The sequence below is a fragment of the Dryobates pubescens genome, chromosome Z (assembly GCF_014839835.1).
Source record: "Dryobates pubescens isolate bDryPub1 chromosome Z, bDryPub1.pri, whole genome shotgun sequence".
NCBI lineage: Eukaryota > Metazoa > Chordata > Aves > Piciformes > Picidae > Dryobates > Dryobates pubescens.
Genome location: NC_071657.1, coordinates 130,137,415 through 130,162,822, shown reverse-complemented (window position 1 = coordinate 130,162,822; position 25,408 = coordinate 130,137,415). Strand labels below are relative to the sequence as shown.

General features: G+C 41.8%; 1 protein-coding gene across 2 annotated transcripts in view; it reads right to left on the bottom strand.

Annotated features, from left to right (window-relative positions):
* The window catches only part of MON2 (MON2 homolog, regulator of endosome-to-Golgi trafficking), a 77,825-nt gene extending 54,459 nt beyond the window's left edge, over positions 1–23,366 (bottom strand). For both annotated transcript variants that reach the window (XM_054178299.1, XM_054178300.1), the window contains exons 1-2: positions 23,077–23,366; positions 5,107–5,170 (exon numbers count right to left, since the gene is read on the bottom strand). In XM_054178299.1, the coding sequence (XP_054034274.1) occupies positions 5,107–5,170; positions 23,077–23,187 (175 nt within the window). In that variant the 5' untranslated portion in view covers positions 23,188–23,366. The remainder of the gene's footprint in view (positions 1–5,106; positions 5,171–23,076) is intronic.
* Positions 23,367–25,408: the final 2,042 nt, after the last annotated feature.

Sequence of the window (25,408 nt, the reverse complement as noted above, 5' to 3'; positions counted from 1 at the left end):
AGGTTGGTAGCTTCCTCCTCCTGCTCTGCTTCACCTCAGCACCAAATTCAAAAGCAACACAAAGTGTGACACAGAGAAACATACCAAAGCATGCAGCACAAAGAAGAAAAACAAACTGCCACTGACAAAACAGGAGGAGAAAGAGACTGGCTTCTTTATATCCTGGGTGTATAACCTTCCATACTAACATTTTAAAAAGCTCTTCCACATAAAAGTAATTCTATAAATTTAAGATCAATTCTATAAAATTAAAAATGAAGAAAATACTTCTGAAAGATGAACAGAAAGCACGATTCTGACCAATGAGTACTTTTCTGGTTGCAGGTGTGGTTGTTGATTCATGTAAACTTTTAAGAGTTTAGCTGCTCATCATCAATTCAGTTACAACAGAGTCCTCAGCTGAAGGTTCAGTGTGTCCTTACACTCCATGTCATACACCACATTTCAGTCTGTGTAGCAGGAGAAATGTGTGCTTTTAAAGCACAAATCTTACCACAAATGAAAAATACAACCTCATGTAAACCTGCAAACATGAGCTATTTTATTTTTCCTATTGAGCAGCTTGAAGTTTGGCTCACAAGAGGGTTTATTATTAAGTATCACAGCTACTACTTTGAACAAAAAGTAAAAAACAACCAACCTTTAAGGTTAAAACCACAGAAGTATGTTTTAGTGATATTTTCCAACTGAAGCACTAACTAACATGACTAACAAGTTTCTATGAAAAGAATAAGATAATAGAAACTATAGATGCCAATTTTCTGTAAGATATTAAGACATGTACAGTCCACAGTTTTGTCAGCCTCTTTGGAGCCAGCACAGGCTCTATGTCCGGTTGACATAGGATGACCCTAATCAAACCCAATTAAAATGTCAACATAGTTATGAATGAATAGACATAATTAACAATGTGCTTTGAATCCAACAGATTTTTAAACTGTGAAGTAAAGATATATGCTTTTAAAATACACAGTATAAACCACATGGCACATGAAAAGCACTCCATGATTTTCAAGTTAAAACCCAAACATTGACTATTTCATCAAAAACTAAATTTAGGCATCTAGTTGTCAGTGTCTGTCTGTGAGCTGCCTAAGCTGTCTTTAGTAACACCTACAACACAGAGCCTAGAGAGCTCACTCAAACACAGGCACAAATGTCTCAAACTTCTGAGCTGACACCAAGTTCTAACCATCAAGCAGAAAGAAGAGAGTAAACTGTTTAAACAGATATCCCAAAAGATGTATTCTTAACATAAGACTCATGATAAAGTTCAGAATGGCATAAGTGGCATTGAAGTTAACAACTAACAAGGCAAGGAAAACTTTAATCCTTTTATAGTGTTTTTCCTATAATCCATAAAAAACAATAATCTCACAACAGAATCCATGCAAGAACTTTTCCTTTATGAAGCTGAAAATTTTACGGTTCATAGAATTTGGTTTGGAAGTGAACATTATATTAGCTTCAGTCTTAAAATACACAAAAATTTTCTCCCACTGAGGTCTGCTTCCATTTTGCTACCAAAATTATCTAAGATTTTTATTTTTTTTAAATAGAATAGAATAAACCAGGTTGGAAGAGACCTTTGAGATCATCGTGTCCAACCTATTATCCAACCCACCTAGTCAACTAAACCATGCAAGCAAGCACCCTATCAAATCTCCTCCTGAACACCTCCAATGATGGTGACTCCACCACCTCCCTGGGCAGCCCATTCCAATGGGCAATCACTCTCTGTGTAGAACTTCCTCCTAACCTCCAGCCTAAATCACCCTTGGCGCAGCTTGAGACTGTGTCCTCTTGTTCTGGTGCTGGTTGCCTGGGAGAAGAGACCAACCCCCTCCTGGCTACAACCTCCCTTCAGGTAGTTGTAGAGAGCAATAAGGTCTCCCCTGAGCCTCCTCTTCTCCAGGCTAAGCAACCCCAGCTCCCTCAGTCCCTCCTCATAGGGCTTGTCCTCCAAACCCCTCACCAACATTGTTACCCTTCTCTGGACTCATTCCAGCAAGTCAACATCCTTCCTAAACTGAGGAGCCCAGAACTGGACACAGGACTCGAGGTGCGGCCTAACCAGTGCAGTGTACAGGGGCAGAATGACCTCCCTGCTCCTGCTGGCCACACTGTTCCTGATGCAGGCCAGGATGCTGTTGGCCCTCTTGGCCACCTGGGCACACTGCAGGCTCATGTTCAGCCTACCACCAACTCAATCTATCATAATGAACCATAGCACAAAAGAAGTTTTGGGAAAGTGAAACTTACTACTTCATTCCATCAGCAAGATTATAATCTTTTAAAAAGACTTTCTACAACAAAACTATGAATCGTATGCCTCAGTGCCACGTGGAAAGAATTTCTCACATTTATCTCCCATGACACAAAGCACAAGCTGGCTCCTCCTTTAGAATTATTCAAATCCTCATAAATAAATTAGAAAGCATGTACAGACTGCCAAGAATGAAGACTTTGGAACTGCTCAACATAGCGTTTATAAAAGAAAGAGTTAGATCAATGACCTCAGAATTCTGGCAAGTTGAAGACCTCTCACAAGACATAATAAACATAATGAAGATTTTAATGAAGATTTTAATCACAGAATCAATAAGGTTGGAAAAGACCTCAGAGATCATCAAGTCCAACCTATCACCTAACACCTCCTGGCAACTAAGCCATGGCTTCAAGTGCCACATCCAATCCCTTTTTTTAATGAAGATTTTAAGACTATATCTATTTTCCTAAAAATTATAATCCTACACGGTTGGGGTAGGTTAAAGGAAATCAAGAGTTAATTGATACAACCACAAAGAAAAGTCCTCCAGAGGCTAGAGAATCCCAGAGGGATGGGCAGATCATCCCAGGATATTGTAGCCTGTTATTCTATTTCGTTTTCCCGTATCTCTCTATTTATGGAGTGTGCAGCCAAAGCTCTCTCTCCTCTCCCTGGTTGGGATGCATGCCCTTATCTTTATGGTTTGGGGGAAAGAGCTTTCCTCTTGGCCTTGGCTGGCAGTGAATTTCCAGCTACGCCACTGAGCCTGTTGAAGCCTGTGGCAGGCCTGGGTCTAGTTGGGGGGGGCGGTGGAGGTGGGGAGCAGTTTGGCCTGCTGAGGCTGAGTGGGGTGGAGGTTTTTGGAAAACTCTGGAAGGTTTTGGCCTGGGAGGCTCAGGTGAAAAACTAAGCTTAATTTGTAAATTTATTCCTTTTACCTGAATGCCTTTTGTATATATTTGTAAACAGAATTTCCATTTAAACTTCCAATCCAGTGTGGAGCATCTTTATTTTACTCCTTGAAAAGGGCTAAAATATCTTTTCTGTCCTTTTGCCCTGGGCAGCTCATGGGTCAAAACTAGGACAATGGTATAATGCTTTGAAAACAAATCAGGTCAGATTATTCAAACCAATCTGATACAGATGTTCTCATCTATTTTAATGAAATGAAAAATCATATCCTAATCAAAGTCTTTGGGTTACTCAAACATCTAGCAGATGCTCCTAAATCATCTAGCAGTTAACAGGCATCTTCTTCACTAGATTTCACAATTAGAGGAGCCTTTTACAGCTTTGTTATCATTAAAGTACACAGAGTATCTTCCTCTAAAAACATGTTAAGTAGCAGATAGGAGACAACAGAGATCTTGACATTAACTTATCTACAAGATTAGGTTACAACTGACAGCTGAAAAAATACAAGAGTCCATCAACAACTGTCACTGTCTAATGGGATTATCTTTAAACTCTGACATGTTAGGATAATATGTAGGTAAAGTATATGTTTCCCCCCTGTTCCACAGTTACTTACTGGGGAAAAAGATTACCTTATTAGCAAAGATTAATCAAAAAAACTTTCAGAACCTGCTGATTTTCCAAAGCTCATAACACCAAATCTGCACAGGTGTTTTTTGTTAATTAAGCACTAACAACATGCTAGTTTAAACCTTCCAAAGGAAAAGTAGTTACAAAATTTGACCAACAACCAGCATGTATTCCCACAAAAAGATGAAAGGACTGCCTATCCATGCCCCCCAAAAATAAAAATCATTGACCTTTCACATCTCTTCACTCTGAAATGAAGATTGAAAAAAAAACCCAAAGAGTTTTGCAGGATCACAAACTAGCTTGCTAAATAGTAAAGTACACCAAATAATGTTGACAGCTTCCCAAATGGCTAACTAGAGATGTCCCTTGATCATTTGTGTATTTTGACATAGCTGACATTACCTGGCATAGTTTTCCCACTTATGTCAGCATTCATGACAGCAGTAAAAACAAAGGAAATAAACAAATAAAAGAGAGGTATTAAAGTGAAATAGTGAGAGGTGGGACTGCTACTTCAAATAATTCTAGAGAGTACCTCCTTACCAATATCTGATTTATATACCTCAAAACAAGAAATACTTTTACATCTGTATCATTTGGACCTTTCAAATAATTTAGCATTTTTATGATTTTGCTATAGCTGGGGTAGACACTCAAGTTCTTCTACAGGGACATTCAAATCTGGCCAAGAGCTTTACCAGCAACTGGCAAGAAAACATCAATTTTCACGCTCCTTAATAAAGCTGAAGAAAGTTGGAGATACTGTTTTAAACGCTCACAAAGCTTCAACTCACAAGATATCTCCTGTCCCTGAAGGCAATGGTACCTCTTGAATTGAATGACCTTATCTCAGATTAAGAGAGATTATTGCCTTTCAGGTACAAGTCTCCAAAAGCCAAATGCTCACACTAAATACGCAGATTGAGAGTCATACTGCAAAACTCCACACAGGGCACTGAACAACAGCTGTGATGAATGTAGACAGTGAATAAACATTGATAATTTGGAAGTCTAACTATTTAAAGCTATTTTTCTAAGTGAAGAATTATTTTTGTAGAGCAGCAAGTGAAAATTGAGACCTGCATCAGTATAGCACCAACATGAAACAGAAGCATTATTAAACAATTCTCATGCTACCGGATATTTTTGCTAGGTGCCCAAAAGTGAATCATCACTGATACAGCACATACTAAGAGACAGGTAGGATTGTTGCATGTATCCAAGACATCTTCCTAATATTTTGATCTGTAACTCAAGTTTATTTTTCCCATTGCATTGCAAATAATTACCTGCCAAAATGTCTGTGTTCCGTGCAGCTATCGTTTTCACTTTTATGATTCCTGATTCAGCAGCCTAGAAGAGAAGAAAATGAGTAGTTCAGTTGCTATTTTATCTGCAAGAAAATAAGAATACTTAAGATAAAGAGGTATAGTTTCACGGCAAAAGTATTTTTATGGTATTCTCAATCAGCAGAGCTAATGGAGAAGTGAAGTCTTTGTAGCTTCTGGAATTCCTTTCCAGAATTCCACAGGAAGGGGTGGATTCCCTGGCTGTGAATTCTTAGAAATCATGATTTTCCCTGTATTACTTTCCCGCCCTAGGAACACAAATTAAAATCACTATACACCAAAAAACCTGTTACATAGAGTGCAGTGGGATGACTTTAAAGTCATCTAGTCCAACTGCCCCACAGTAAGCAGGGATATCTTTAACTAAATCAGGTTGCTTAGAGCCCTATCAAGCTTGACCTAGTCTCTGCACAGCTTCAAACTGTGAAATAATTACCATGCTATATAATCCGTCACATTCATCAGGCTGAAATGCTCAAGAAACTGAGAACATCAGTAATTATATCAATGCTTAACACTTAACAATCAAGCAATGAAATCCACTTAACAGATTAGATGTGGTACACAACACTTGCATATTGTCACTGTTCTGCCAGTCAAGTAGCAGTATTTTCTTTTTGAAACCCATTTTCCCATGGATTTTGTAACCTGAATGCCCTACACAAATTAATCAAGGGCAGTACCATGAAGAAGCTTGCCTAACAATATTCTGTTCTTCCCAACATGCCACACAATCCACAACAACAGTTCCTCCTCTTTCCTTGTAGATCTGACCTGACAGACCAACAGCACCCTCCTCTCCCTTATGTCCCCCTTCATCGGGATGATGGCCACATACATGCAGGCTGGAGGATGCATTTACACAGATTGGCTGGATGACAACCAGGTACTGCAGATCTGAGCAGCCTGTCTAGGAGATCATGTACTGTTGCAAGGGACCAGCAATTCTCTCTTCCATTGCTTCCCAGCATAATCACTAGTCATGCTCTGTAATAAAACCAAGCCACACTGAAAACGTAACATTGAGGCTTTGCATTTAAAAATTGATTTCTGACAAGTTTTGCATACAAAACACTGTGGGTTTTTTTGTTCCATTTATATGCTGCAAACCTCTGAAAACAATTAAATAAATAGTGATCAGTACACTCTTCCCCAAAATAAAAGCAACAGGTTTCCACAAACTACAGGTCACAAACTGCTGGAAAATACTGTTCTGCCAAATTTGAAAGTACATTTCAGCTTAGCATTTCTGTGTACCTCCCACACTAAACATTTCCATTTTTCCTCTGATATTGCTATTTAAAGAAGTGTGCCATCACTATACAAAACAGCTTAGAGAAGCAGACAAACTGTGGCAAATCTCTAAGTGACACTACATGAACTTCTACCATGCAGTAATACTCCCTCTCCATCAAAACACTACTCCAACAAGATTTCCCAGGAAGTCAGGTTAAGAAGACTACACAAATTCATCATCAAATACTTCATTTAAGAGTTGATTTATATACTTCTATGGGGAAATGAAAATTTTAACTTCTTTTTAACATCCCAAGGCTGCACAGAAAGACTGAACACTGCCTTAAGATCACTGATGAGACCTGTGAAATTCTAGAGAATTATTTAAGCTTCGCTGAACATCCTGGTTCTATTTCAGAAAACACAGACAAACATCCACAGTGGCTGAACTAACACAACATGAGCTCAAAGTCACGCGCAAAAACATCTTTCACATGATTGAGTGTCAAATGCAGTACTCATTTATTTTCATTAAGTTAACTTCATGTGTTGAAGTGCCTTAAGTTTTAAGACAATCACTGCTCTTCAGTTATAAATTGTCAGCTAATTAGGGTGGGTCTTGTCACAACAAATTGTTCCTCATAATTAGTATGAAGGATTTGTCACAGCGCAGCTTCAGTTATCTTTAAACATCATCACGCCTGGTGGCAATTGATTTCCTTCTTGCCAGGAGTGACAAATTCACTCTCAATCAAACAAATATTGAGCCTGCCCACACACGTGACATTCACAAACACCATGTATCACAGTATCGCCAAGGTTGGAAGAGACCTCGAAGATCATCGAGTCCAACTTATCACCCAAGACCTCATGACTAGACCTTGGCACCGTGTTCCACGTCCAATCCCCTCTTGAACACCTCCAGGGATGGTGACTCCACCACCCCCCTGGGTAGCCCATTCCAATGGTGAATGACTCTCTCAGTGAAGAACTTTCTCCTCACCTCTAGCCTAAACTTCCCCTGGCACAGCTTGAGACTGTGTCCTCTTGTTCTGGTGCTGGTTGCCTGGGAGAAGAGACCAATCCCCTCCTGGCTACAACCATCCTTCAGGTAGTTGTGGAAAGCAATGAGGTCTCCCCTGAACCTCCTCTTCTGCAGGCTAAACAACCCCAAAAAATAGTGCAGCCAGCAGGTGTAGGGCAGTAATTGTCCCCCTGTACTGAGACTGGTGAGGCTGCATCTCGAGTATTGACTTGGAAAAGATTATTTCAAACAATGCCCTAGTTAGTTCTTTCCATGCTAGCTTTATATAAGGTAGCATACATTATTTTTTTACATCTTACTCTAAGTTTTTCTCTATAGAAAGTTCCTATCTGCATTATGCTAGAGTTTTCTATTCAGAATCCCAGTTCAGAATGTGTACCGTTAAAAGCTAATTACACTGCACAGATCTTACAACTAAAAACCACCCCAACACTCCACTATCTGTGTTAAAAAGGACCACATATTAACATGTACAATATAAAAAAAACCTCAGTTGATCACAAATAACCTCTAGAAAAAAATGTAACATTCATCTGGCTGCTCTGTAGGCATTAATATAGAATTACACTTGAGTGCATCTATTTAACTTGGCAAACTAAAAGAGATTTTAAGTTTACAAGTTTACATCAATTACTACAGCACTCTCCGGGACACTGCCTCATTCAAAAAGGATCTTCCAAAAACACTAATCAAGGACATGGCCTGTATCATACTGTGTATTTATTGGTACAAAGAAGATAATTTACTTTCACACAAATATAAGGCATCCCCTTTTTAAAGCAGTCACCACTTTCAAAAGTAACATTACCAGCCTCCCCTCAGCATTTCAGTTAATAGTATCTAAAGAGCAAGTCAGCTCATCTCTTTCATTTTAAAAAGAAGCAAATACACATATTTCCTCTAACATAACAAATTCCAAGTGCACCTGAAACCTTCAGTCAATTAGATTTCCCATTCTGCTACTCTAATAACTGAAAATAACTGAAATAAAATGCCTCCAACACACATTTGGCATTATTGAGTTTTGCTTCATGTTTGTGCTGAAGCTACTACAGCATCCAGGTTTGGGAAAGAGAATATTGATGAAAAATAGAAATTGACTATCAGTGATAGCATATATTCCAGTGCTTGAATATGGTTTTAATCAAACAGTCAATAATCTCACAGCAATATTCACCAGGACCCTCCACGTTCAAGCACATGCCTCATCATCTTTCTGTGTCCCTGGAACTTACCAAGTATTTCCTGATTACATGGACATCACCTTAGTAGAAATCAAAGTCAGGCAAATGGAGAATTTATGTACCAAAAAAATCAATGCACACAGAGAAGCCTGTGCATAACATTCACCTCCTAGCCTCAAAGTTCCTCTCCCAAAGTACCGCCTGACAGCAACATTCATAGCTCCCCTTGAACTGCCACTGAAGCTTCATTATACACAGCAGCTCACGGCACAAGACAGATCAGTATGCGCAAATTCGGAGACTTTCAAACTCAAGAGTTAAGTTTCTCAGATCCAAAACTCTTCCCCTCCTCACAGATTTCTCAGTCCTCAGTTCAAATAGGGAATAACTTCAGCTTTGTTGTCATTATACATACTCTGTCCAAATTTTTAGAAATTTTAACCCTTGTGTAGTGCCAAAGCACCAACTATGAAACAGAAAAAGATAACTTCTGCTCAATAACTGAAGCCATCCACAAACAGAAACAATGTTTTCCAAGAGCCAGCTAACATTCAAAAACTAAATTTCTCCAGGTTATAGTCCATGTGCACATATTAAACATCAGTAACTCATAAATAGCCTATGGAGGTGTTAGGATAACTAGGGTATACAATTCTACTAGCTAGTGTACAGGATGATGTAAAGGCAAGACACTTATATTTACAGCAGAGGAGTAAGTGCATTTGAAAGGCATTAGTTCCTCGTCAGTCTTCCAGGGACAGTGTGGAAGCTTTCAAACCCAGCTGCAGCAGACAGTCTATCACCAAAGGATCACAGAATGTTAAAGGCTGGAAGGGACCTCAAAACGTCATCCAGGCCAACCCTCTTGCCAGAGCAGGATCACCTAGAACAGATCACACAGGAACACATCCAGGCGGGTTTTGAGTATCTCCAGAGGAGACTCCACAACCCCCCTGGGCAGCCTGTTCCAGTGTTCCATCACCCTCACAGTGAAAACATTTTAACTCGTGTTTCCATGGAACTTCCTATGCCTCAACTTCCACCCCTTGCCCCTTGTCCTGTCATTGGGCATCACTGAGCAGAGCCTGGCTCCACCCTCTTGGCACTCACCCTTTAAATCTTCATAAACATGAATGAGGTCATTCCTTAGTCTCCTCTTCTCCAAGCTAAGAGCCCCAGCTCCCTCAGTCTCTCCTCGTAAGGAAGATGTTCCCTCCCTTCAGCATTTTTACATTTCTGTGCTGGACTCTTTCAAGTAGTTCCCTGAGGTCCTTCTTGAACTGAGGGGCCCAGAACTGGACACAATGTTCCAGATGTGGCATCACTAGGGCAGAGTAGAGGGGGAGAAGAACCTCCCTCCACCTACTAACCATACCCCTTCTAATACACTCCAAAATGGCACTGGCCTTCTTGGCCACACCAGCACAAGATACTATTATAGCTAATTCCATACTCATAATAACGTTACCTGCCAGCCCAAGAATCACCACCAGGAATGATGGCATGGTGTGCTCTGAACATGTAACTGTGTGATTACCTAGCAGTTTACTTCTTATAGGCAAAGACATCACAGACCCCTACTGCAACGCATTATGGACAGGCAAGCAAGGTACCAGAGGGGTCACAGCCAGGATGCAATCTGATAGCGTATCTGTTGCCCCACAGATTTTCCCTTACTCTGGGATGAATATGTAAGAACTACCCTTCTTTCATTGAAAAATAATAATTAATAAGCTTTCAAAAGGGAAAGATGATACAACATTCTAACCTCTTACCAATGACCCTTTTCAGAAAGCAAAACAAAGAATAATCACGTGCTCTCTCAGCAACTTTTTCTAAGTTTCCAAAAAGGGTTTTCAAAAATGTTTTGAACAGGATCAACTTGTGTACATCCAAGAAACCAGTATCTCACATTTAGGTCCAGAAGTCAGCAGCTTTTTCTACTTCTAACCACTTTAACTGCTTTATATTTCACGTAACAACCAGGTATTTGCTAATTTCTACTAAGGACTGACCTAACTTTCAAAATATGTCTCTGTGAACTTCTAAATGCGATAGCATTGTTAACAAAAAGTACTAAAATAAAGAATTTTCACTGCTAATGATCTGAGTAACCATTTGTGCTCTGATTGTACGTTCAGAGCCAATTGACGTCTTCAGAGATAGAAAAATTGCTGTAAGGTTTGCAGCTCTTACTATAAAAGCTTTTGATCTCTCTCTCTAAAAAGAAAAGTATTCAGGCATGCTCACAGTAATGATGGTCTGTGTTGGTATTTATGTGCTGCTGCTTGCCAACCTTTTACTGAGATTGGATGAGAGCAATCTATGTCATCTATGGTCACTTCCACATCTATTAGATGAAATAAAAAGAGCAATTTTTTTTCCTATTCATCATTCTCTGCCTTTCCAACTGGAACACTAGCCCGATATCCAACAGTTTATATAAGAGATCCTCCTGCCTAAAGTACAGTTCCATTTCATTGTTATTCTGACTTGCTTTGCAAAAGCACATTCTGGACCATTACTACACTGCTAAACCATTATTTGGAAAAGGGCACACTCAGAAAAAGCTCTGCACTGAATCACCCTCATGAAAGCACTCGAGTACACCACATTTGTGTGGAAAAGCACCGTACTTGCCTTCTGTATTTTTATCTTCCTCCCCAGGAGTACAATCCTTACTCAGACCTTTCTCTTTTATATATGCTCATTCTACCTGTGAATTAAACTGGTGAAATGCCAGACATGATCTGACAGCACTGTACACTCCCAGGGATTTATTATATTGAATGATTTAATATATTTGGATTAGAGCCTGCCTACATTCCACTTGCCTAGAGCAAAGTCTACCAGCAGAGTCTCCGGGAATAGAGCACCACCTGCCATAAAGACAGAAACAGGCAGGGAGTACATGAACCAAGTACTTCCCTCAACATACAAGCCCACACACCCAAGGGTCAATGGCATTGAAAGGACACCTTCTATCAGGATCACAGTTACTGAGGAAAGTGTGGGCCTCACACATATCTCAAGGTAGAGCAGGGAAGAGCTTTCAGGGTGCTACAAACAAGTCAGCTTCACATCAGCTCCCAGGACGGTTATGGAACAAAGCCTCCTGGAAGCTATTTCTAGGCACATGTAGGGCAAGAAGATGCTTAGGAATAGTGCAGCTTCCAGGAGGATCAATTCCATGCTCTTCCCAGACATAGAGGTGAGGCTGACAAGACAGTAATTTCCAGGGTTCTCCTTTTTACCCTTTTTTAAAATGGGCACCATGTTTCCCTTCTTCCAGTCTCCAAAGACTTCACCTGACTGCCACAACTTTTCAAATATTACAGACAGTGGCTTTGCAACTACATCAGCCAATACCTTCAGAACTCTGGGGATGCATACCATCAGGTCCCACAGACTTCTGTATGTCCAGGTTCCTCAGGTGGTCCTGAACTTAATCTTCCCTTACAGTGGGAGGGAACTAGTTGTCCATCAACATGGGAGGGGGACAGAGCAAGATTGCCAGTGAAGACTAAGCCAAACAAGTTAGTGAGTACCTCAGCCTTCTCCTCACCTGTTGACACCAGCTCTCCATTCTCACTCCTCACAGGGTGAATGCTCCCTTTAACCTTTCTTTACTGGTTGATGTACCTGTAGAAGCCCTTTTAGTTATTTTTCGTACCCCTCAACAGGTTCAGATCTTGCCATTCCTTGGCATTCCTGACTTCATCTCTACATGACCAAGCAGTGTTCTTATACTCCTCCCAGGTGACCTCTCCCTGCTTCCACTGTCTGTGCAGTTCCCCTTGCTCTTTATTTTGACCACCAAGTCCCTATTCAGCCATACCAGTCTCTTCCCTTCCTCGCCCCTTTTCTTACATGTGGGGATCAAGGAAAATGTTCTTAAAGATCTGCCAGCTCTGCTCTGCTCCCCTGACCCTGAGGATCCTTTCCCAGGGGATCCTATTAATTCCTTAAGGAGTTGGAAGTTTGCCTTCCTAAAATTTAAGAGTCCCGACTACTCTTTGCTTGTCCCATATCCCTTAGGACCGCAAACTATCAGTGCATAATCACTGCAGCCCAGGTTGTCCCAGTATTGACATCACTGATGAGTTCACTTGCATTTGTGACCATTAGGTATAGCATCACCTTGCCTTAGGCAGGGCTATTACCTGGCTCGAGAAGTTATCATTGAGGCACTACAGGATTCTCCTTGATTGCCTACAGCTTGCCATGCTATTTTTCCAGCAGATGTCAGAGGAGTTGAAGTCCCCCAGCAGGACAAGAGTGTGAGTGCAAAGCCTCCTGTAGCTGGAGTAGGAAGGCTTCATCAGTGGGCTCCCCCTGATCAGGTGGCCGGCAGTAGACACCAACTACAGGTTTCCCTTTGAACACTTAAGAGTTAGAGACAAAGGCAGCAACCTGCTCACAGCAATTCTTCAGGGACTGTTTTTCACACTCTATCCATTTCCTAAAATAAAGGACAGCACCTCCACCCCTGCTCCCTTCTGAGCAGCCTGTAGCCATCAATAGCCACACTCCAGACACAGGATTCATGACACCAAGTTTCAGTGATAACTTTCAGGTCATAGTTTTCTAGCTGCACAGTAGCTTCCAGCTCCTCCTGTTTGTTGCCCATGCTGCATTTGTACAGAGGCTTCAGCTGGGCTGTTGGCTGCAGCACTTTGTGCAGAGTTCCCATTGATTCCCTTGAGGTGTTTCATGGGAGTTTCCTTGCTGGCTTCTACTGCCTCAGGAGCCCCCAGCAAGTCAACCCTTTGTTTGTCACAGGCAGGCCTGTTTTCTTCCCCCTTCCCCTTCACTTCTAGTTTAAAGCCCTATCAATGAGTCCTTCTAGTTCCTGGACAAAGACTCTCCTTCCCCTTTGAGAAAAGTGGCTCACATCTGATGCCAGCAAGCCTGGTGCCATGTAGGCTAACCCACTGGTGAAAGACCCCCAAATTGTGATGCTGACACAAGTCACAGAGCCATGTATTAATGGAATGGATTTGCCTATCCCTTCCGGTGTCTCTACCCACCACCAGAATGAAATGATAACCTATGCCCAGATTTCCCTCACTAACCATCACAGAGCCTTAAAATATCTTTTAATTGCCACTGGGCTACATACTACAACTTTTTTACCACCCACATGGAAGAGTAATAGTGGATAGTAGTCTGAGGGCCTCACCAGGCTTGGGAGTTTCCTAGTGATATCTCTAACCTGGGCTGCTGGGAGGCAACAGACTTCCCTATGAGAAGGGTCTGCCCAGCATATCAGACCCTCTGTTCCTTTCAGAAGGGAGCCACTGACAACTGACTTTTCTTCTTTGTGGAGGTGGCTGTAATACTACAGGAGGCAGTTCTTTTTGGTATTTGTGACTCCTCTGGTGGTGTAGTGGCACCTGGGGAGGCATTGTGGGCAAGGAGAGGGTTCACTTGCCTTACCTAATGGGGACTTGTTTCCACTCATTGCTTACCTTCGGGACCCTACCTACATCCTAGTCAGGGAAGGATGCAGGATCCCTCTGATTCTCAGGTTTTTGTGGTGGCTGTTCCTGTCCCTGTCTCTTCAGTTGCTCACACCTCTCCAAAGACATTGCTCAGGTTTATTCTACATCATGATCTACTTATGCTCAATGAAGGAAACAGTGCACATTTCTGATCCCATACTCACGCACAACAACATCTGAAGATACCCAACTACTTTCTGCTAGACTTGAATCTACTCAAGGATGGTGCCATTTTCAATTACCAGAGCTCCAGTGTTTTGAGAATAACAACAAACCAACCAACACTGATTCTATTACATGCCTTCTCTACCAATTAAATTTTTATGATACTGCAGTTTTGGGGGTTTGGTTTTCAAAAACAACCTGGTTCATTTCCAGCTTTGTTGCCACTGTATTAGTTGCCCTGATATTAAAAGTGATCTTTCACTTGACAGAAGTAACTATTCCTCTGGTCCATTAATCTTCTAAAATTGTCAGTTTGCAGCATCTGCAGCCAATTGAGAATCCTGAAGGTTAATCATCAATAATGCCAGGAGACATACTAGTGTTATCTACATTGCTGCAGCACTGCTGCCTCTGGAGGTACCTCACTTGATGTGAATGTAGAGGTAAAGATAATGAAATACAAATATTTATTACCAATAGTTTTCATTTTACAATCAAAATACTACACCTCAGAAGGAAAAACCATCCCATATAAATCAACAATACAAATCAGAATGAGTAACATTACAAAAAATTTTAAAAATCATTACTGAACAGCACTGATGTAGACCAGAAGAAGAAAAGCTAACCAAGATTTGATACAGAAGAAACACAGCCAGTCAGGAACAAATTCTTCAGTTATACTTCTCTCTTCCATGGTCAGATAGAATCAGGATGTACCCTGTATTTTGTGCTGCATATAAATTACAAATACACACTAGCTTTTACACATATATATATACATATATCCATATGCATCATGAAAATATTATATCTTCAGAGGCTATGATTTCCGAGTGATCCATCAAGTACAATACAACTGATTATAAACCACTGAACTAGAGCACTGCAATTGTCATGCAAGTTCTGTCACAACAATCATCATTCCATGTTAAAAAGGGAAACAAACAAAAAAACCCAAACAAAACACAAACATCAGCCAAACAAAAAACCTACACCCTGTTGAGACCTTTAGGAGATTTACACTTGAAGCTCTAACTAATTTCACCTTCATCTTGTCCATCGGAACAGATAGGACCAGGCAACTCCTGAGGCTTTGCTCCAAATGCTGTATTCAGAGTCACCCAGAGACAGAAATGCCTGTTTGCCAGGCTACCTGGTACAAAGACACAACAGAGGTCAGTTTGGACAATAGTTATGAACTGGAGTCACAAAGAATTTTCAACTTCTGCAACAGGTTTCCTGCATAATCTTCAGGAAGCCGTAAGAGGCAGACAGGGATTAAATCAGAGACTAAGATGCACTAATTTAAATATTCAGATTCCCACCACAACAGGCATTTAGTCTCTGCTGAATGTTCCTTAATTCTTAAAGCCTCTCCTTAAGCTAATTTGGCCAACCCCAAAGCTTAGAGCTCTTTATCAGAGACAACTACACGCAGACAACAGAACACCCACGATCTTCTGGAGCAGCTGGTTTCCTCCTTTGCTTCCAGCTAAGGAAGAAACATTAATGTGTCCCAAATGGCAAAGATGCCTAGTGTATAGGTGATGGAAACAATCAATCCTCTAGCTACAAGTTCCTCTGAATAGCTGTTTGGCTCAATTAATAGTATTTCCAAACCAAATCAAACCTGCACAGTCAATGAGGGAGCTTAGACACCTGAAGTTAGTTACCTTCATCCTGCACCAAAGTCTAACTTAAACTTTCCAGACAGATTGAGATACAGAAAATTTTAGCCATCTTTTTTTATTCATTAAATTGTAAGGTATTACATGATGGAAAAATTTGGTCTATGTGCACAATGTGAATTGTTTCTGAATACAAGACATTTCTTATCAAAGAATAAAATGATGTGTGGCAGTTTAGGCTGGGTGCCTCCTGCTGCAACCACACAAGATACACCTCTGGTGCCCCAGGTGTCCAGCCCAGTGGTGGACACAGGAAGCTGCGTATTTCATACCCATAATGTCCTGCTCCCTATAAATCTATCAGCAAGGTCTCACACTTCCTCTTTCTTCCCTCACTGCTCCCATGGGAGATGCTCCTTATCTGGTAATGGAAGGGGAGTTATCTCAAGGCCTCTTGGGCCTGGCTAGGCCGAATGCCAGGAGGAGAAAGGGTAAGGGCAATCTCAGATCTGGTCAGTTGAGATTAGCCTAACAGTGAAGGCGGGGAAGAAAGAGCCCTGGGAGTTTTGGGTATACCCTCAGGTAGGGAGAAGGGGAATGCTGGGAGGCTTCTAGGTGTGCTGTGAGGGACTTTGTATGCTTTGGGATCTCCTCTATCACTATGCTTGTAGCTTCTGTAAAACACTTTACTGCTTTTCCATTTAAATTTTCCATCACTTCTGCAATCCCTTTGTGTGAGTCTCATTTTTTTTCTGCCCCGGTGGGAGGTAAGAGAGGATCAGGCCTTCCAATCTGGGACATGATGACATAACATTTAGGATTTATGATAAATCTTGAAGCTTAGAACTTTTCTAGGGGACTGTCATTTATTCAGATAAGTAGCAATATGTTTTAAAAACCATAATTTTGAAAAAATGTTACTGTATATAGATCAACACTGCATGAAAAGCACTCTGGATTCCAAACAAGAAGCTAGCACACTGCAATTGGGAAAGATCAGGAATTATAAAAGGAACTGTGGGAATTATTAGGGATCACCTGTTTCAAGTTACCAGCTCAGCTATGGGCTGGCAGCTAAAGAATCCTAGAGAATAATCTCCAGTCACATGCACAAAACACATGCCTGAGTGCAAGCTGCCTAAACTATCACAACATGCATTTTACAGAGCATGGTTTCTCTGTTTCAAAAAAGCCATTAAAATATTATTTACTTGAGTATCTATTAAAGCAAAGAGAAAACTCTCCAGTATTTGCATCTTCTGAAATCATGCTGTGAAGACCTGAAAATTAACCAACCTGGAATATTCAGTGCAGGTTAAGTTCCCTGTAGGCATGAAAAATAAATCTGGAAAACCAAAAATTTGGTTACTCCCACAGAAAGGTACCTCTGTACTATGATAATTTTGTTTGTATCTTTTGTTTCTTTATTGCCAGGTCTATTTGATTCATCTTTCTGCTACTAGAGTAGCATAAACACAGAGCTCTCAGAAACCACTCAATGCTAGCAATACATTGAGTGACTCAAATGCCCAAATCAGAAGGCTTTTCAGTGTGGTGTTTCCTGTCTCAGCCTTCTCCTCTTTGTGTACTGTGCTACATTCAACAGATTTTCTGAAACACTGTCACTGTTACAGAACAAACAACTAATAGTCAAACTTCTTTGTAACAATTCCTTCCAGTTGCATTAGGAATCCTAGTGATCACTTTGACATCATGAGCCAAATTAACTGATCTGTACCATCTCCTAGCATGCTTACATTTTGCACCACATCCTCGTATTTTGTTTCATGCAGCTACCTGATGATGCCAGAAAGGTTCCCTAAAAAGGGACAAGCTTCCCAACTAATATTTAGGCAGTAGTCTTAAGATGTGTTTAGGATCAATATATTGTTCCAAAACAAGAACGATTCATCCAACCAGTGCATGAAACTGCCATGTACATCGCTCAGTGCAGAGCAATGTATGAATAAATGTATGAATAAAAGCTGTGTTCACAGAACACAACAGCCCCTCAGAAAGGGCAGATCCCAGCTCTTGGCTCAGCTAACCCACACCACTTCCAGTATAATTAAATAATTTAAAGTTTGTTTTATCCAGAACTCACTTTAACTTTTACTCAAACAACCTTAGGCTACTTGCCTGAAAGTAGGGTTACTTAGAAGGAAAATAAGATTGCAAAATTGGATTCTTCATTTTTCCCAGATACACCAAATTAATTTACAATGCAGTTTCAAAAGTGTGTCTGTATGCCAAAGGCATAGCCAACTCAAACAAGAAAACGCAATGCTGCTGTTTCAAACACAGATCTTGAAAAGTAACAGTGCAGACAGGAGCTCAAAAACTATCTTTCAGCATTCTCAAGAGAGCACTTCAACTGAGCAAAGAATTCAAAGCTAAAACTGTGCTGCGCTTCCTAGCTGAGGGAAGCTGAGCACTGTTTCTCTTCCAGTCCTGCTATTCCAAATCACCACTACAGCAGCAAACACCTTGAAAACACCTGCAATCCGTTACACAACTGCTAAGCAGAGGGCATGTCCTGTCCCAGGATGGGTCTAAGCCAGGCCAAACTGTGTACTTGTAATTAGGCAAGGAGCTGGATAAGAGTTAATTTTTTTCATGTGTTTTGGGGGGGGTTTTGCTTTTTGTTTGGTTGGTTTTATATTGGTTTTGGTTTGTGGGTTTTCTTTTATTGTTGTTTTATTTGGGGGGATGTTTGTTAATTTTCCTTTTACTACTTTTTTTTAAATCAAGAAAAGCCCTGAGTCAACAGACACCACAAGCCGACCAGAAAGCTGAGGCTGTTCGACTGGATCTGTGTAAAAAGCAAGGAGCTACGTCAACTGAAACTCAGGCTGAGAAGAACTTTTGGGGTATACTTATTTTTCCTTTTAAGTTCATTATTTCTGCTGATTATAAATACTTTCCCCTTGTTTCTAAGGTTTCCCATGCAGTGAAATTATCTAACTGTATCAGATGCAACTTACAGAACAGTATTTGCATATAATAAGAAGCAGCAGCAGGTAACCTACTCAGGGCACTGAACTATTTTCAATTTTGTGATAAGACAAAATTCTTAATCCTATTCACTAAAGAGAGCACCACCAGCTTCCCACACACCCAGCACAGGCTATCAAAACTCCTGTCACTACGAGGTTAAAATTGTGTATAGAGCTCGCTGTGTATGCCATGCAATGTAGTCCAGAGTTAGAAGCACTACAATGCTCTCTAGCACAGAGCAAAGCTTAGACTCCCCAGAATTAAAACCAACAGAATAATGACCAAGTAGTAGAGTTTTCTAGGAGAAATGCCAGACTACTTAAGATAACATAAGCATGACTGATGCCTGCACCAAAGACTGCTTCATCCTCTGTAATTTCAAACTCTAAAAGATACTGTTTCATTTACACTTGCACTGAGAGCTTCTACCACATCCCTGGTTGGTTTCTGTTTTTCTAACTGGGAAACAGAAATATATTGTTAAACTACAAACACATTTTTCAGCGATGTCATCATTTGTATATCTGCCAGTATAAACAGGTTTGTATGTTGCAGACAACCACCAAATCACTCCTTGGTCAATGGTATATAGCCTTCAAGTTTAGTATACTTCTGCAGCTCAGCACCCACCACAGAAGTATCAAAGAGAAAGAAAAAACAGCAACCAACAGATGTGGCTCTGAAGTCTGATAGTAACTGGTATTGTCCACAGCCATAAGAAGTCAGTCTAGCACATTACTTAGTCCCCAAACACCATCAGCAACACAATTTCCAGCCCACAGATGGTTTCCACAGTTCCCACCCTCAATGTGTTAAGCGACACTACCTAGGAAAAACCTACTTGGGTATTATTTGTCACATAGAGCAAAGATGAGGTGTGGATTACTGGATTGCTTTGGAGCCAACAATACATTCTGTTATTTCTTAGTTAAAAGCTGCAAGGGGGAGGAACTTTGCCAAATATTTGTGTCATATGTTTAACACTGGAAGAAACTCAATACAATGTTTCTTAACAGATTATCATAGAGTCAGCAAAAACCTCAGAATCCACTGTTGTGACTGAATCTACACAAGTTCCACATAAATGGGACCTACTAAGAAAACTTCACAGACACAGAAGTAATCGAAAAGTATGAGTGCTTAAAACAGTGAAGAGTTCAAGTTCCATTTCCAATAAGGGTTTAAGATTTACCTCCAGTTCCTGAAAGCACAAAAGCCTACAGCCTGTAGGATCCCACAACTGTTTCTCCCCTTTCCTGCTGCAGCCCACATCCCTCCTCCTCCTCTCTAACAACCAAAGAAAACAAACAAACAAAAACCAATAAAGCTCTTCAGGTCATCTATCTGCCTGTTTAAAGAATCACTTAATATTGTTTTGGTCTCTGTACCTAATAGACAAGGCACTAGTTTGTAATAATATATGCATTAGAAAAACTGTTAAAAATTGAACACTAAATGCCCGCCTAATTAAAAGAAGTCAGGCTTTATTTTCCTGATCACACCATTTTCCATCTCCTTACAGTATTGATCAAAAAAGGATTCATTCAAATTAATCATTTGAGCAACAAGTAGAACTGAGAACTACTCTACTACTTTTTTATCTGCAGCCATTGTATCAGCTAAATGAATTCTGCAGCATTTTAACAGTCTGAATAGAGAAAAGTTTTAAAAAATAAAAAACAGAAGACCAATCATTTTAGAAATGGCCAATGACAGCCAATAGCCTTGAGCAAACTTTTTGATTATATCAGAAAGTGGACAGATTATTAAGAAGCAATTTACCTTCAGTAAGTACGTATCAAATCTAACAACTATGATACAGCCCATAACTATTAATTTTGACCTGGAGTTTTTCAATAGCTTTATCACAGTATGATAAGGGTACACTTCCATGTCACTTAATACACATCAGCTGCAAGAGAAACTCATAAATTACACTGCATGTGGTAATGATGCAGATAAGTCTTAGCTACACTGCAAGTAAAAGTGAGATTCAAAGTAGCAGGAATCTGCCACCAAACAAAATGTGTTTAAACATGGTTAAAAAAGCTAGTGCTGTTCCAAATCAGTAAGAAGAGCATGCCATTCCTCTGACCACTGTAGCCAAATCTAATCAGCATCAGACCAAATGCATGCAATTAAAATACCTGTTTAGCAGTTGAGATTTGACAGGAAAGGACATCCGTTTCCTTTAAAACTACCAGTACAAAAAAATGGCTTCCAGAAGTGAGGAAGTAAGATCATTTCCTGCATCTGTATCATACATCCTACTGAAAGACTGCTCCCAACTCAGACCTCTTTGTAAGAGCCCACAACTCACAGCAGAAGGAGTCTCATCTCTTTATTAATACCTACTAGTGGTATTCTATAAACCTACACAAACTCATTGGTTTTAATTAAGCTATGCAAATTGCTGTTGAGATGGAAAAGGGAACAACATAGAAGTCCCACACTAGAATATGATAAACATACTAAACAAGTATCAAGAACTGAATATGCAGTGGTTACTCTAACCTTCAGCATGGCAAATGTAATGAAGCATTCCTAAAAAAAAAAGCAGTTTAAGAACTGCATTGCCCATGTCCTTTGTAGATCTTGAAGGAAGTAAACATTAACACACTGGGAAAACTTGTTCAGAGACCAAAGAACTTAGTCGCACAGTAATACCCAGGAGAAAGTTGAAGCAGCACCCCAGCCTGCCTCCAAAACACAGATATTTGTGTTCAACTGACCACAGCTTTTTATTATTTACATGTAACCACATCAAATTTCTCAGAACTGATCACGACTTTCTCTTGTTTTTCTGTGACCACACGCTAGCTCTCAAACACACCTGCATTCCTCTGCAACCTACACTCCTACATAACATGTTCTACTACAATGTGTCACTTCATGCCTTTCATAAGAAGCACAGTCATTAGCTTCAATTCATCTGTTACAGTGTGTAATACTTCATACAGTAATAAATATACCATCACTTAATTAGAACTGGATTCACATACCAAATTCTTTTCTTCCAAACTGAAAAAAGTCTTTACCACATTGTCCTGGGTACCCTTCTGGTTCTGCAGCTTCATCTGAGTTAATATATTAGCAATTTTCCTCCCACTATTGAATAGAAAACATTTTAAGTGGCAAGTGGCAAATTACCGATAGGGGAAAAGTTAAACTATGTAAACAAACCAGAGAAAGACTGTTAGAATTTATACTTAAAATTAGAAAACATCTGCATGTCCTGCTGCTCATCAGGATTACTGAAGTCTCAAGCTGTGCACAAAGTAAAACAAGGTCTGAAAAACAAAACTTGTCATTCTACTGGCATGCATTTATTAAATGGATTTTTTTTAAAGGAAGAAAAAGAAGTAACCTAAACTTCCGTGTATCCCAAGCTTGCTGGGTTGCAACCATACCACCGGAGAGTCTCTCAACACCAGCATCACAGGGTACGCTCACAATCACTAGCGATCCGCAGAGGTAGTATCAAGCAGACACAGGTGTACGACAGGGAGAGGTAACATACGCTGGCTCGGGAGCCAAACTTCAGAAGTCGTGTGCGCTCCTTACGGGGTAAGGCAGACCTCAAAGGAGATTTGTGAGGCCCGACAATCCCACGGCAGCCGGAGGGCGGCCATGCCCCGGCGGGGCTGCTCCCACTCGGCCCCTGGCCAGCCACCACCGAAGCGCTGCCCATCAGGCCCTCCTCAGTTGCCTGCCTGCCAGGGCGCCCAGATCCTCAACACCGAGCCCGTCTTGAGCGAGTTTCGTGAGCAGACGTCGAGACAACCAAGCCAAACTTTGCCTCTCCCCCCGGGAAGCCGCTGAGGGTGAAGCGGGGCAGCCCCGTTTTGCCTCTGTCAACAGATGATCTACCTCCCTAACTCCACTCCCTGAGGTGAACTAGTACGGCCCACGTCCCCTGCCTCGATAACGCATCAAAAACAACAACCCACACACGAACACGACAGGAAAAGCCGAGCCTCAGCAAAGCCGCGCTCGGCAACCCGCGGCCACAGAGGGACCTGAGCGGGACCGGGCTGAGGGCGCGGGGGGACCGGCACAGCAGCAGCCTCCGCTCCGGCCAGGCCCCGCGGTAAAGGAGGCCCCTCTGGAGCGGCCCCGCCGCCCGGCCAGCTCAGCCCGCCCCTCACCTCCTTGACAGGGGGGAATTTTTTCCGGCACTCCAGGCTCAGGCTCCGCAGGTCTCCCTGCATGTTTTCCAGCAGCTTCTTCACCGCTTCGGGGCTGCTGGTCCCGGACATGGCGCCACCGGGCCAGCCCCGGGCCGGCCTCCGTTCCTAGCGGGCAGGGGCAGCGCCTCCTGCTTCGCGGCTCCGGCCGACACGTCTGCGCCCGACACCGGAACCCGTCAGCCGCGGCCCCGGCCCCTTCCACTCCCCAGTACCGCCGCCGCCGCGGCCCCCCTGCTCCCACAATCCCGGGCGCCGCCAGCGCCGCGCGTCAGGCCGCTTCCGCACACACGGCCCGGGGGCGGGGAGAGCGGCGGCTCGCCGGGAGGCGGCTCCGGCTCCAGCCTACCGAGCCAGAGTCAGGCTGGCGTGGGGAGTGGAGCCCGTCCCCTGATGCACCGCCACAGCCACCCTGGGCCGGCATGAAGGGGTGGAAGGCGGCGCCGGCGTTCGGGTCGAGGGGGCTCGCCAGCGCCAACGACCTGCCGGCGAGGAGGCGACAAACTGCGATGAGTAGCTGGGGAGGAGTGGTGAAGACCCTTGGCCTCGCTGCGGGTCGCCTGCAGGTGGTCTTCAGCAACCACCGGCCATGTGGAAGCGGCTGTCGGAGTTCCTCCTCGCCGAGTCCGGCAGTCGGGGGGAGGTCAGCGCTAGATGCAGTTTAAAATAAATGAGAGGCAGACTTTACGTTGTCTCTGTGATTCGTGAGGTTCTTCGCTTCCTTCTGCAGGAGTGAAGGGTTGTGACCTGCGTGACCCGTGCAGACGCGGCTTCCAGGCGAAGCCAGAACGAGCCCTTCGTTGACAAATGGAAGATAAACACAAGCGGGGCAAACCCAAAGGGACAGGGGCAATCGGGTCCCAGTTACCTTCCTTGCCACTGACAACGACCCTCTGAAATTCGAAAGTTTTCCAATCAGTTTTTAACCCATTTGAAAAGCAGGCGTCCGAACAACGGGCATGAGCTCTTCACCCAGCATCTGTTCTTTGCAGCAATGGTCCTTCCCTATGTAATTTCAAGCCATGGCAAAGGCTTCCCTCCCAGCCACACTGGAAGTTGCCTGGGAATGCCATTCTGGAGGACACCATTCATCATCAGACCGTTAATATTTTGCAAAGTTTTGGTCTCTGCACTTTTTCCATACTCAGTGATTCTGTATTCTGGTTGCTGTAGTGGTTGGCTGCCTGTAATGCAAGTATGGTTCTATTGCTGAGTAAACCTAAGGAGCTGGAAAACATCCCCGAATTTCTATTGTCTGGGGGGTTGTAAACTTTGGAATCTTGAAAATAAAATTATGAAAAATCAGAATGGAGAATAAATTTTTATTGCCTTACTATTTAAAAATATTTAAAATTATGACTTCTTCAGAGTTTCCTGAAAGTGTTCAGTCTTGTTTGGAGAATGTTCATTGGTTTGGATGGTTGGTTTTGGTTTGGTTTATCTTTGTGAATGGGTGTGTCTTGTAATGAAAAAGGGAAAAGAACTTAATTTGACCATCCCTACCTGTATTTTGGGGTTCATTTTCTGTGAGACACGTTGCAAATCATACAGTGAGCAGGCTCCCCCTGGAACAGCATTGTTTGCCTATAGACAGATCTTTAGGTGTGCTTTAGGAGGCAAAAAGTGCAGAGCTGCTTTCTAAGTAATTTATTACTTTAAGATCTTTATATAATTTTCAAATACTGGCTGTTAACTTGACAGAACTGGCTAAATGGATGTGAGTTTTTCAAACTGCCTGTAATACTAGCCCAGCTGAATTAGGTGGTCAAACTTTATGTGCCTTCAGACAGGGAATGAGGGTTTCACACCCCTGTGTTCAGTAAAATCAGACCCATGGTTCTGTATATCTTCAAAAACTTTGGGTTTTATATGCTTATTAAAAAAAAACCAGCGCTGTTGTCTTCAGTAAAACTGTTTATAAGCTTAACTGATAAACATCTTCCTAAAGAATTTCCCAAGAGCTACCATTCTGGGCTTCAATCCTGATGGCAATTCACAGAGCAGTCCAAATACCTTCATTAATAAACATGGATAATTTGCTTGCAGAATGAGTCAATTCATTATTGACTATGCATAGGTATTTCTTAGGTAAGCTTTAATGATTTACTTCCTTTTGGTTGTTCGGATTTTTCCACCTATTTACTATACATGGTGAGCTGTGAGCACATTGGTACTCCTTGAATTTCCTTGTCTGCCTAAACTGAAGTGATTCAACTGGGAAATGAAGGTCAGGCAACTGTTCTGCAACACTGACTTTCTTACAAAAAAGGAGCAAGTATTTTGGGTAAAATTT